The following is a 13,008-nucleotide window of genomic DNA, read 5'->3' on the forward strand; positions in this document are numbered from 1 at the left end:
CTAGTGTAGAAAGTGATGGGCTTCATTTGTTATAGAAAATCCACTTAGTTTAGTTAATAAAACACAGCTAAAGTCACATTAATCATACCATACTGTGCAAAGTAAATCCATATATTTTCCCTTTTTAAATTTTTTTCTTTTCTCTACACTTTTATTAAATTACCCTATTATTTGTGTCACCAAAGTCACTTGTTGCACTTTGGGAACTTTCTTCACATTTTTATTAAATGAACCCCATTATTTATATCATCAAAGTGCAAGTTTTCTGGTTGCTGTAAATTACATACATTTTTAAGTAAACTAGCAAAATGCACAACTGTGCAAATATGAATACATTTTAAGTAATATAAATGATGTATATATACTAGAGTACTAATATGTATTATTACTATAGTATTAGAGCAATAATATTAGAGTAATAATAGTGTATTATAATTTTTGCAGTGAAACAGAAAATGTTACAGAAATAATGTGTCTACATTTTAATATTTATCACAGTCAGCTGGTAATATAAAGCTGTATTACAACACAAAAAAAGAATCTTTGAACTAGGCAAATATACTGGACCTGAATTGGATATATGAAATATAAAATAGGTAGAGCTCTGGGTGTTATAAGCTGCATACCAGTGCTTACTCTGTGAGAGATTGGGGCCATTTCCGTGTAATAATGCACAAAGATTGGCAAAAGGGGAGAAAGGATGGGAGGGAGCTGTTCTTCAGCACTCCACTGCTATGGAAAGAAGCAGAGAGCTCGACAGATCAGAAATTCAGCTTGAAGCTTCTCTCCGCTCAGCTTTTCAGCTCCTTCCTGCCTAATGCAGCCACAAGACATCTGCAGTCGGAAAGAAATACAAATAAGTGACACAGAAGAAAAGCATTAAGGTAAAAACATTTCCACTGACTGCATAATCACGACTGGTAGAGCTTAGCTTAAATTATTCTTTATTGAGTTTAGCAGGTTTGTAAACTCATTTTAAGTGAACATGAATACTTTTGTATTTAAAGTGTTGCAGGAGTTGATCTACATGGTTCTAAGCAGTTTTGCATAGTCACCTTGCTTTTCTTTTTTTTTTACTCCATAACAATGTCATAACGTAAGATTTGCATGATTGCATTACTATATTTGGAAGGCATTACTGATGATAAGCTTGAATGTTTTCTGAAATAGAAATTAATATATAGATGTGTGTGGTAATGCTTAATTATAAATGAACACAAGCAATTAACTCATGTCATGTTGATTTTTATTTTTCAGTTTGGAAGATGGAAAACATATCTATGGATATTTCAGTAAATTCCTCAAGCAGGTCAGAGTGGTTGAATGGATCGATCCCTGAAGTCATCCCCAACTTTTATCTGGCATTGCCCATCATCTATTCCATCATTTGCGCAGTTGGATTAACTGGGAACACAGCTGTTATCTATGTTATTCTTAAGGCTCCCAAAATGAAGTCAGTTACCAATATGTTTATCCTGAACTTGGCTATTGCTGATGAACTCTTCACGTTGGTGTTGCCCATTAATATAATTGATTACTTACTGCTGCAGTGGCCCTTTGGAGAATTTATGTGCAAACTAATTATCTCCATTGATGAGTACAATACATTTTCTAGCATCTACTTCCTGACTGTCATGAGCATTGACAGATACCTTGTGGTTGTGGCAACTGTAGAGTCTAAAAAACTCTCATTTCGCACCTATAGGGCTGCTAAGATTGTCAGCCTGTGTGTCTGGAGCTTTGTGACCATAATCATTTTGCCATTTGTTGTTTTTGCCAAGATTCACCAAGAGCATGGTCGATTGCAGTGCCTCTTAGTTTTTCCTAACCCTGAGGGCTTGTGGTGGCAGATGAGCAGGATCTATACTCTCATTATGGGCTTTGCAATCCCTGTGTCCACAATTTGCATTTTATATTCCATGATGCTTTACAAATTGAGAAGGATGCGTCTGAACACCAATGCAAAAGCTTTAGACAAAGCCAAGAAAAAAGTGACGTTCATGGTTGCCATCATTCTGGCTGTGTGCTTGTTCTGTTGGACTCCATACCATCTCAGCACTGTGGTGGCCTTAACCACTGATATCCCACAGACTCCTTTAGTTATAGGAATTTCCTTGTTTATCACCAGCCTGAGCTATGCCAACAGCTGCCTCAATCCATTCCTCTATGCTTTCCTAGATGACAATTTTAGGAAAAGCTTTAGAAAACTAGTAGAGTGCAGGTCATCATAAAGGATAAATTAAACCCTAAAGAGGAATTGCACAAACAGGTGGGTATCCAGCTGTTGAAAAACTACATATCCCAGAATGCCTTGTTTGTCAATAGCTGACACGGAATGCTGGAATATTTAGCCTCTCATTTGCATACTCTATGATCAAACTCCTCCTAGCAAGGCATGCCTGGTCTTTTTACCAAGCCCTATCAGGCATAACATGTTGGTGCTTGTCATATCTCAACAACTAGTGGACAGTAGCATGTAAAACATTGTCAATGGCTGGTAAAGCATGCTGGGACATGTAGTTGTTTGACAGCTGAAAACAATTCCTTAGTCTGGTATGCTTTTGTACTTATTCAGTAAGGCAGTGTAGCAAGGTATGGTGTCAAGCATAACTCTCATCAGGCAATCAGATTGTGGATTACTGTCAAACAAATTAAATATTTGGATTATCACATCACTTCTTGCCTGCCTTATCAAATAAGACAATATATGTTTATATGTTTCCTAAAATGGGATTATGCAAACAAAAAGGCTCATTTATGAAAGTCAAGCATAAGAAAAACTGAGCTTTCTGCTCAAAGCAGCCAATCATGTTTCATTCAGATTGATGGCTTTAAGAGGCACCTTGACTCTTCCATGCTCCACTTTTCATAAATGCCACTGTCTCACATTTTTCATAAGAGACCATACTTGTAAAATTATTCTTCAAAGATGAGACAGGCATTGCCTGTGCTATCTATCTCTATTCTGGATTGTTACAGTATGTCATTTTTTTGGTTTGCATTGAAATCAATGGCTTTTGTCATGTTTAATATCTAATCTGCTATTTGAGCTGAATTATAACAATGTTTAATAAGTAATATAATGACTTTGGGACAATGGGGCTTTCTTGATTATTGCACAGTTTAACTCATAATGTGTGTTGTTGTGAAACTGTATTTCCAGTCTTTTATTTTTTGTCTCCACTAAAAATGGAGAATATAAACATTGAAAATGTACATAGATGTTCAGTTATGTAAGAATGAAGGTCTATGTGTATTAAACACAAAACCAAATAAATATTTTGAGTGCCTTGCTTGATTACAATGCAGACATTTTATTTTAATGTGTATGTATATTGTGAAATAAATATGGATTGAGCATCGGTTACTTGTACAGTATATAATTTCAGAATAGATGTCAAACAGAAAAATTCAGCAGTTACTATTAACAATATAATCCTCTAGAGTTTGCCTGCAAGAAGGATTATTATTATGGTTTTATCTGTTCACCAGCATGTGAAATGTGCATTACAATTTTAATGAGGACATTTAATTTTAATGAAACAAAATAAAATATTAAAATATTAACTGACTGTATGCTTATCATTTTCAACAAGAAACATATTTTGCTGTATGTGCATATTATATAAAATCTGGATATTCTTTGTGTAACAAAACAACATATTTGCATGTAATTTGCTGAAACTACTTTATTAATAAACTTTATCATCTAAACTGCTTAATTGCTTCTACAAGCTAACATATTGAAGCAGTCTGTCACCACCTAGTGTAAAACCTACAAATTGCAACAGATGTACCTGTCAACAGAACTTTGGCCTATTTTTGGAGTATTTGCAACCACTAAATATACGCGATGGGGTTGTTTTACTTAAACTGAAGAGTGCAAAATCTAGTGAAGCTCTGCGTAGAAACTAATCAGCTTCCAGTTTTTTTCAAGACGTAATTAAACAAGCTGAAGTTAGAAGCAGATTGGCTACCATACACAGCTTCACAGCTGCATCAGGTTTTGCACTCTCCAATTTTAGTAGATCAGCTCCTATGGCCTCTTCTACTTGTTGTTTTTGTTACTGGAGAGCAACTAATATACAAATTACCAGCTTACACTAAATACGTTTACATATTAGTTCTGCCATTTATTAGAAAGCAAAGAGGAAAAAAATTCAGAATAAAATTGCAAAGGAGATTAAGCAGAACTCAGCAGTTGTGATTCAGTAATGAATAGTAATTATATTGGTTTGCAATATTTCCCTGAATTCAGCTTGAGGTTTAAAGTAGTCTTAGACAATGAAAACATTATTTATAAAAACTGGAGCAGCTATGCATGGCAACCAATTGGGTTCTATCTTTCACTTTCAAAGCTTAACTGAATACGCTGAATATATAAGCTGATTGGTTGCCATGCATGGCTGCTCCAGATTTGGGCTGCTCCAGGTTTGATAAATTCCCCTCCATTAGTGCTGACAACCCTGAGCAAGACAGATTTCGTTGTCATTTGTGTAGTTTGCAACTTTTGTTGTACAGTAGTATAGTTTCTATAGCTTGTCAGTTAAAAAGAAAATCAACGATGCCAGCAATAGAAGAGTTTTAATATTCACCTGTCTAGTGGCCCATGTCTCTTCTTCCATTTCATTCAGGGGCGGACTGACAACTCATGGGGCCCTCGGACAATAGGGGATCATGGGGCCCCTGTGTCCTTGCCCAAACTCAAAAAAGCCTATGAAAAAGGTACCAGGGGCATCTCATGGGGCCCCCTACTGACCCCGGGCCCTCAGGCAATGCCCGAGTTTCCAAATGGTCAGTCCGCCCCTGCTTTCATTCCATCACTTCAAGCTCAATAAGGACTGTGCTCAGAATGCTATCTGCTGCCCCCCCCCTTGGTCTAGCGGTCTTGTGTGATGAACTGTTCCTGATGTCATCATGCCCATAGACCAGCTCTGGACATGAAGACGTCAGGAACAGTCCACCACTGGACACTGGAGAGCGCTGTTTTCCAGAGAATCAAAGGATCGGGTGAGTATAGTGTGTTCACGCCTAAACAAAAGGAGCAGTTGTTAACCACTTGCCGTCCGCCTGCTGTATATAAATGGCAGGACGGTGGCACTCCAGGGGTGGGTTGCTGTTCATAAACGGCACCCGCCATATCTAGCTGTGAGCGGTCCCTGGGAGCGTGCAGCACCGCAATCCAGTGCCCACTGTGACACAGTGAAACACCGATCGTCGGATGGGACCTCTGTATGAGGTCCCGATCATGTGATCACTGATTGGCTAATCAGTGATCACATGCAAAGTAGTAAGCAAGATGTCACTTGTGACATCATTGCTTACTACATGTGAAATCTGTGCATGATCACAGAGGTCACATGGTACAAGACTATTCACAACAGCCTTGTACCATGTGAACAAGCTGTGACCAATCACAGCTCACTCAGTAGTTCTCAATGGCTGCAAGAATGCAGACGGAGAGAAAGAGAAATGATTGCTTTTACATCCTATATGGCTGTAAAAGCAATCACTGTAAAAAAAAAAAAAAATCTTTTTCACCCCCCACAAGTAGTACAGTGTCACCATGGTGACACTGTACTGCTAGGGTGACAGTATTTTAAAAAAAACAAAAAAAAACCAAATAATAATATAAAAAAAAATAAAAATGTAAAAAAAATGTTTAAAAATTATAATTTTTGGTTATAAACTAATTTGGCTTATTTTTTTTTTTTACTAAAAAGATAATGAAATACATTTCGACCAAGATTTATGATGAAAGATTATTTTAAAATTTTATAAGAAAAACACTTTTTTAAAAAATATTTGGACATTTACATAGCAAACAAAAATAAAAATCCCAGCGGTGAATAAATACCACCAAAATAAACCTTTATCTGTCTCAAAAAAATGTTAAAAAATTCATATGGGTACAGTGTTGCATGACCGCGCAATTGTTATTCAAAGTGTGATAGCGCTGAAAGCTGAAAATTGCCCTGGACGGGGAGGGGGTAAAAGTGTCCGGACAGGAAGTGGTTAATTCAAGCAGTGCGAGCACAGCCCCACTGCATGGTAAAAAAAATTGCCTGGAGTTGTGCTTTAACAACATTTTAAATATTTTTGAAGCTTATCCATAAAATATGTGTTTCATGTAAAAGTTGGTATTATGTAGTGTTTAAAAGTCCTGCTTTTTTTTGTATATTTTTTCTTCAGATAAGGATTATTACATGCATGTAATATTATATATGTACAAAAAGAAATCATTATTCAGTAAAATGAATTGTGTTTTGGCTGAGCTGAGAAGGTCAGTCAAAAAATCTGCAATAAGCTGCAGGAGGCAGTGAAAATAAATAGTTTCTGGAGAGGATGGATACTTTTTTGGGTCCTCTGATCTTCTTTAAAAAAGGTGTTGAATGCAACCTGACCATAATTTGTTCAAAAGATGACAAATTGATCACAACTATTCAAATGCATTCAGTCCAACAAAGGAGAATCTGAACATTTAACTCATGCAAATTAAATAGTCTTAGATTGGCTAAACAGAGTGTGGCATATTTGTGTCAATTGTTGTAAACTAGCAGTTTCTGTGAAATATATTCAGCTGCTCTGGCTTTATTTTGCAGGAAAGGAGCCAGCTGAAGCCTGGAACAGCTGATGATAGCCACTTTTTACAGAGCTATTTGCCAGGGTAGTTTAAACTAGAACTAATTTCATTCCATTAGGTGAAACAAAATTGCCTACCTATGTCGTTCAACATTGTAAAATTAAAATGCTGAATGGAGTGGAACCAAGTCATTCCAATGAAAACACTTAATTGCACTCCTAGCATCTTAATTCCTGTTGCTTTTTTTAACCACTTCAAGTCCGGACACTTTCACCCCCTTCCTGTCCAGGCCAGTTTTCAGCTTTCAGTGCTATCACACTTTGAATGACAATTGCGCAGTCATGCAACACTGTACCCATATGAATTTTTTAGCAATTTTTTTGAGACAGATAAAACTTTATTTTGGTGGTATTTATTCACTACTGGGATTTTTATTTTTTTGCTATATAAATAAAAAAGTCCAAACATTTTGAAAAAAAATTGTTTTTCTTATAAAGTGCAATTTCTTCAGTGTTGTCACATGAAAAGATATAATAAAATAATTACAAAATGTGAGGGGTGTACTCACTTATGTGAGATACTATACATATTTAAAAACTATCTTAAATAAAAAGACCATGTGAACAACTTAAGAAAAGTTCAGGAAAAAGATCAAAAACCAAGTATTTTAAATACTTATTTACAGTGTTTTTCCATTTTATAATCATGTTTTTGCTCATGTGCAATATGGCTTTTACTTTGCTAGCAAATTAGACTACTCTTCACTCATCCCTTCACTTTACTACATAACCCTTCATGTAGCTACAGGGGAAGTAGCAAAGGGGAATAATATGGAGTGTTGATTGAGTTACAGCTTTGAGTCTGCTTGAACTACTGCCGACATTAAATCCAAGATTGTGGGACATAGCATCAGTCTCAGGGCTTTTTGAATGCCAACACAGGGGAGGCTTTTAAAGGTAATTAACATTAATAAAACATATCATATGCACATATACATGCACTTGAAAATTATTCCTAGGTGGAAAAAATGCTAATATTTTGCTGCTAGGATAGCCGTGATTGCACATCGTCCACGTACAAGTGTATTTTTTTCTATTTATTTATTGTCATACACACAGCCAGCCTCTGGTCAAGCATGCATACTGGGAATTGCCAAGGCTTGACAGTACCTGAATATGTAATGTGAGTCAAAAACAAAAAAATATATTTTTAAAATATATTTATGTAATATATTATGGAATTTTCTTTAAAAATAACAGTTAATGAAAACAGAAGTGTTATAAAAAGAAATACAATCCAAAGTCAATCCAGGGGCAGAATAAGATTAGCTAAAAGAAAAAAAAATACTATTCTATTTGAAAGCTGAAACCCTGACAACTCATATTGGCAGTTACCACCTTTGGCAGCTAGCTTACTATTTCCAGTGCTCCCGCAGTTTTCTTTTAACTCTTTTCTAATTTTTTGGGTACACCGAAGAGATAGTAAGAGTAAAGTAAGCCCCATTGCTACAGTAATAGTAACTTCCAGCATTGGTGCCAATTCTGCAATAATGATCCCCCACATTGGTGCCAGTTTCTGTAATAGCAACCAGCATTAGTTCCAGTTTTTGCAATAATAACCAGCAGCTTTGGTGCCAGCTTCTGCAATGATAACCCGCATTGGTGCCAGTTGAAACAATAAATATTATTGTCAGCAGCAGCAGTAATGATCCCCAGCACTGGTGCCAGTGATTTCAATAAATAAAAAAATGAACATTGGTGCCAGTTTATACAATAATAGTCTAAAGCATTGTTGTCAATTTCTGTGATAATATCCCCAGCACTGGTGTCAGTTTCTGCAATAACCACCAGCATTGGTTCCAGTTTAACTAATAGTAACCAGCACTGGTGCCAGTGACTGCAGTAAAAATCTTCAATATTGATGCCAGTTTACGTAATAATATCCCCCAACATTGGTGCTTGTTTGCACAACAATAACCCCCTGCATTGGTGTCAGTTTATGTAATACTAACCCCCAGCATTGGTGTCAGTTTACACAATAATAAACACCATCATTAATACCAGTATCAGCAATAATAACCCTCAGCATTGGTGCCAATTTCAGCAATAATAACCCCCAGCACTGGTGGCAGTTTCAGAAATAATAACCCCGAGCATTGGTGCCAGCTTCCACAATAATAACTCCCAGCATTGGTGCTAATTTACATAATAATAATAACCCCCAACATTTGTGCTTGTTTGCACAACAATAACCCCCAGCATTGGTGTCAGTTATACAACAATAACCCAAACATTGAACTAAGAAGGAAAGTCTACAGAGAGTTTAAAGAGGCTATAACGCAAACTAAGTGAGTTTTAGTGTATTCCTTTGTGCATAGACGATTGTCTATGCTTATTTGCTAGGAAGGTTGGGTAGTGTGTGCATGCATTGCATGTACAGTATATCTGTAATACTTTGTATGTCTTATATTATTTTCCTATCATTGTAAGTAGTTTGTGGTGTGTACAGCATTGTTGTTTCGAAAAAGAACATTAATATACTACAAGGGTTTATGCTTCCTTGCTTTACTGTAAAGTGACCTAAAAGATACAAAGCAAAACATAGTGGCAGTGTTAATTAACCCCTTCATGCAGCATTACTGGCCAGTCGCAGTAACCATTAGGTAGTGGTTAATAAGGGGCTAATTAATCCATACATAATGCAGCATGAAGGGGTTAACTAGCACTGGCACTGGCCACTAAAGCAGCATGAAGGACTTAGTTAACACTGCTACAAGTTGCTAATGCAGCATGATAGGGTTAATTAGCCCTGCCATTGGTTATTATTGCAGCACATAAGGAATAACTAACCATCACTAATGTAGCACAAAGGGATTAATTACCTGTCACTGGTCACTAATGCATTAGTGGCCAGTGACAGTGTTAATTGCTGCCTTCGTGCTTCATTAGTGGCCAGTGAAAGAGTTAAATAACCTTTCATGCTGCATTATTGGCCAGTGGCAGTGTTAATTATCCCTTTCATGTTACACTGGTTGTCAGTGTCAATTCATTTAAATTCATAATGTTAATAAACACAGCCACTGGACACTAATGATACACAAATGGATGAATTAGCTAACAATGTATGTATCATCATCTGACATCCGCCCTCAGGCAGGTTTAACAGCTGCATTGCCTGCAGTGTCAGTGTGTCACAGACTCAGACTCACCCCACTCCACCCTCAGTCCCCCTCCCCATTGAACTACTGGGCCCAGGGCTCCTGTCCCTTGTGCCCTCCCCCCCTTCCTTGTCCTGGCCCTGAGATTCAAATGGTGAGTAAAACTTGGTTTACAAAGTGAGGAATGAAATGAAAATGTAAGTTGTTCATATACTCAGGTTAGGTCCAAACTTCTTTAGGGACATTGCTCTATCGAACATCCAATAGTGCGATGCAACTGACCAGGTGCAAGACTTTGGTCAGTGATGGTTTTAACTCAGTTGCAGCCCCCAGACTGTAAAAGACTGCTGTCCCAACACCCCTTTGGCAATTTTTGGGAGTGTGAGAAATAGCTGACAGTACTACAGGGAGAGATGGCAGTGTGATGTATTACTAAGAATATAAAATGCTATATACAGGACTGTATTCAGTTCTGCATTTTACTATTGATATTTTGCAGTGAGTTGCAGCATCAGTAGCTAGCTACACTGGAGTGGAAATCTAAATGCAATCACTGTGCTTTCATAAGACCCAAATTCTCTTTTATGATTACTTTTATCCTTTTATCAAATTGTGTTATATCCCATTTTTTGTTTATTTGTTTTTTGTTTTGTGTTTTATTGGGTGTGCTTATTTTTTCTTTTCATTTGCATTTAGCATTTACTTTTCTCTGAATTAAAAAAACGCGGTTACTTTGCATGTAGTGTGCTAGGGTTGCTGTTTGAGTTTCTTTGCAGGGGGGTCAAACGAGGCAAGAAGAACCAATAGGCACAGGTGTTCCTGCAGCTGTAGCCTACTGCCAAGCTGCATCCAGTGATAGGGGATGATGGTGAGGTCTCCAATCTTACTTGGGTGAAAGAAATAGCAGAGGAGAAAAATTGAGGGAGCTGCATAGTATGGCACAACAAAGCAGGATGTCATCTAGGAGCAGGTCATAGAGGAGTGGAGGAAGCAGCCACTCTATTCCACCACATCGCATGTCTCCCAGGGCACTTTTATCCCCCATTCTGCTCCCCAGAGCTCAGCTGTGTGGGCCTTTTTTCAATACATATACTGTAGACGACAGCATGGAAATTTGCAGTCTCTGCCTAAAGCATATCGAGAGCAACAATACTGACTTTCATTTGTATGTGTATGAACACACACATGACTCGCCACATAGCCTATTGGGCACAACAGCTGAATTTTAGCCACAGGCTGTAAAAGGAGTGCATTCATCCTTCTTCTTCCACATCCTCCTTTTCCACCTTTTTCCCCACTATAAAAAATTCTCCATCATCAGCTTTCAGTAAAAGGGATGAAAGTCTTTCAAGGGGTGTCAGAGAATTACCTAATGGTGCAGTACAGCGTCATTATATAACTGGTGTGGTGGTGATCAGGGACAATTAGTGGTGACAGTATGAAAAAAATATATATTTTATTTTTCAATTTCTTTTATTTGTTATTTACTTTTTTTTGTTTAACTTTGTTTTTTATAAAACACTGTAACCAGAACAATATAATGTTACCATAGTAACTGTCAGGGAAACCAAAGGCATCCAGCAAGGATGTCCAGATAAGTGGGCTGTACCTTAGGAAATCAGGAAGCAGGGTGAGTAAGGTTAAATTAAGTTTATTAACATGAATATTACTTTTGCAGTACCAACAAAACCAACACCAATAAACCATAAACAATGTAAAGGGAAAAAATAAATGTGATTGTGCAGCAAACCAAATGGTAACCTAGCTAACTATATACACATGGAGGAAGCACACACCAGCAGGGCAAGGTCAGGATTAGGACCAGAAACAAAAGGAGCAGGGAGCAAGGTACTGGGAGAGCTGTACGCAGGGTACAGGGAGTAGGTCACAGGAACAGGTCTCAGGATCAGGTGCAGGTACAGGAAACAAGGATCGGGAACAAAGATCAGGCTCAGGTAGGGACACGGCATTCAGGAGGAATACTTAAGCACTGAACCTCAATTATGGGCAGGATTATATACCTCCCAGCAACCCAAGTCAGGTGCAGCCTAATTACTCGAACAGCCCAGCTGCTGCCAGTGGTGACCACGGGAACTGCACCATTTGACTCTGGGACCCACTGTGCCAGTGACCCAGGTGATGTCACAAGTCCTGACAGTAACATTGTACTACTCTGGAGAAGTGGTAATTTTTTTTGTATTCTTACACATTATGATTGCTTAAAGCAGTAAATTTTGTTGCTATAGGTAAGCATTTAACTGAATGAAATTGATTCATTCAGTATTTTTTGTTGTGATTAGATGTGATTTGCCACAGCTATTCACATGACATTGGCCCAGTCTGCACCATGTAATCACTGTGACCAATCACAGCCAGCAACGCAATTGTATAGGAAACCAAGGCATGAAAGGAAACCATCCATTGTTCATAATTGTCAAGTGACCTGCTGTGATTGGTCACATGGACACAGCCGGTGACAGATCTCACCCTAGCGCAGCCCCCAGGCAGCAATCCGGGAGGACATCATATGACGCGCACCAAGTACATCAAAATTCCCACTCAGCCGTCATTTTGCTATTGGCCGGGCAGGAACTGGTTAAGAAGGTTTTACAGAAGGAAGAACTAGAGCAAAAATCAAAGAAAAAAAATACAATAGAGATACTAAGGATTATGCCTCCAACATAGTTTTTAAATGGTATTTTTAAAGAGGAAGTACTGTCACTAGTTAAAGATAAATTGGCAATTCAGGACACCTGAGTGAGGGAAGTGAACAATGATTATCAATACAACAATCACCAATCAGCACCCCTGAAAGAGGATAGGCAAATAATAACAAACAAATGAATTACAGGTATCTACATACATATAAGGACTGGGGTAAATATGGACACCAATTTAGAAAATCCAGGGAGAGCATGGGAAGGAACCACAGGGAAGGCAGTGCAAAGCCAAGAGAGGAGTAGACATCTTTGAGAAGATATATACCCCTGCAAAAAGAGATAAAAACCCCTCTCTGATAGGGAAATGTATCCCTATGAGGATGAGAGGGTCATTATCCAAATCCCACGCATACACCAATAAAATCCTACATAATTATTCCTAGGGGACATGCACAGTATGATTCCACTTCTGAACTGAGAGGATCTGGACAGCCAAGTTTTTTACCCAAACCTAATCAAAGCATAAAAAGGGGATATGAACCAGGAGAGGCTTCAGAGGGGAAGGGGAAGTAGTAGTGAAAATAAGGAGACTGTGAGCAATATGGAAA

General features: G+C 37.9%; 1 protein-coding gene across 1 annotated transcript; it reads left to right on the forward strand.

Annotated features, from left to right (window-relative positions):
* The first annotated feature begins 628 nt into the window (after positions 1–628).
* NPBWR1 (neuropeptides B and W receptor 1) lies at positions 629–3,567 on the forward strand. Its single transcript, XM_089678427.1, has 2 exons — positions 629–884; positions 1,258–3,567. The coding sequence occupies exon 2, from the start codon at positions 1,266–1,268 to the stop codon at positions 2,229–2,231; it is 966 nt and encodes a 321-aa protein (XP_089534553.1). The 5' UTR covers positions 629–884; positions 1,258–1,265; the 3' UTR covers positions 2,232–3,567.
* The last annotated feature ends 9,441 nt before the right edge of the window (positions 3,568–13,008 follow it).

Source organism: Staurois parvus, unplaced genomic scaffold (assembly GCF_062004578.1).
Source record: "Staurois parvus isolate SC_StPar_1 unplaced genomic scaffold, SC_StPar_1.0 ptg000205l, whole genome shotgun sequence".
Taxonomy (NCBI): Eukaryota; Metazoa; Chordata; class Amphibia; order Anura; family Ranidae; genus Staurois; species Staurois parvus.

Bases quoted from the DNA above. Each gene is read 5' to 3' on its own strand.
- NPBWR1 (XM_089678427.1), top strand. From the start codon at position 1,266: ATGGAAAACATATCTATGGATATTTCAGTAAATTCCTCAAGCAGGTCA.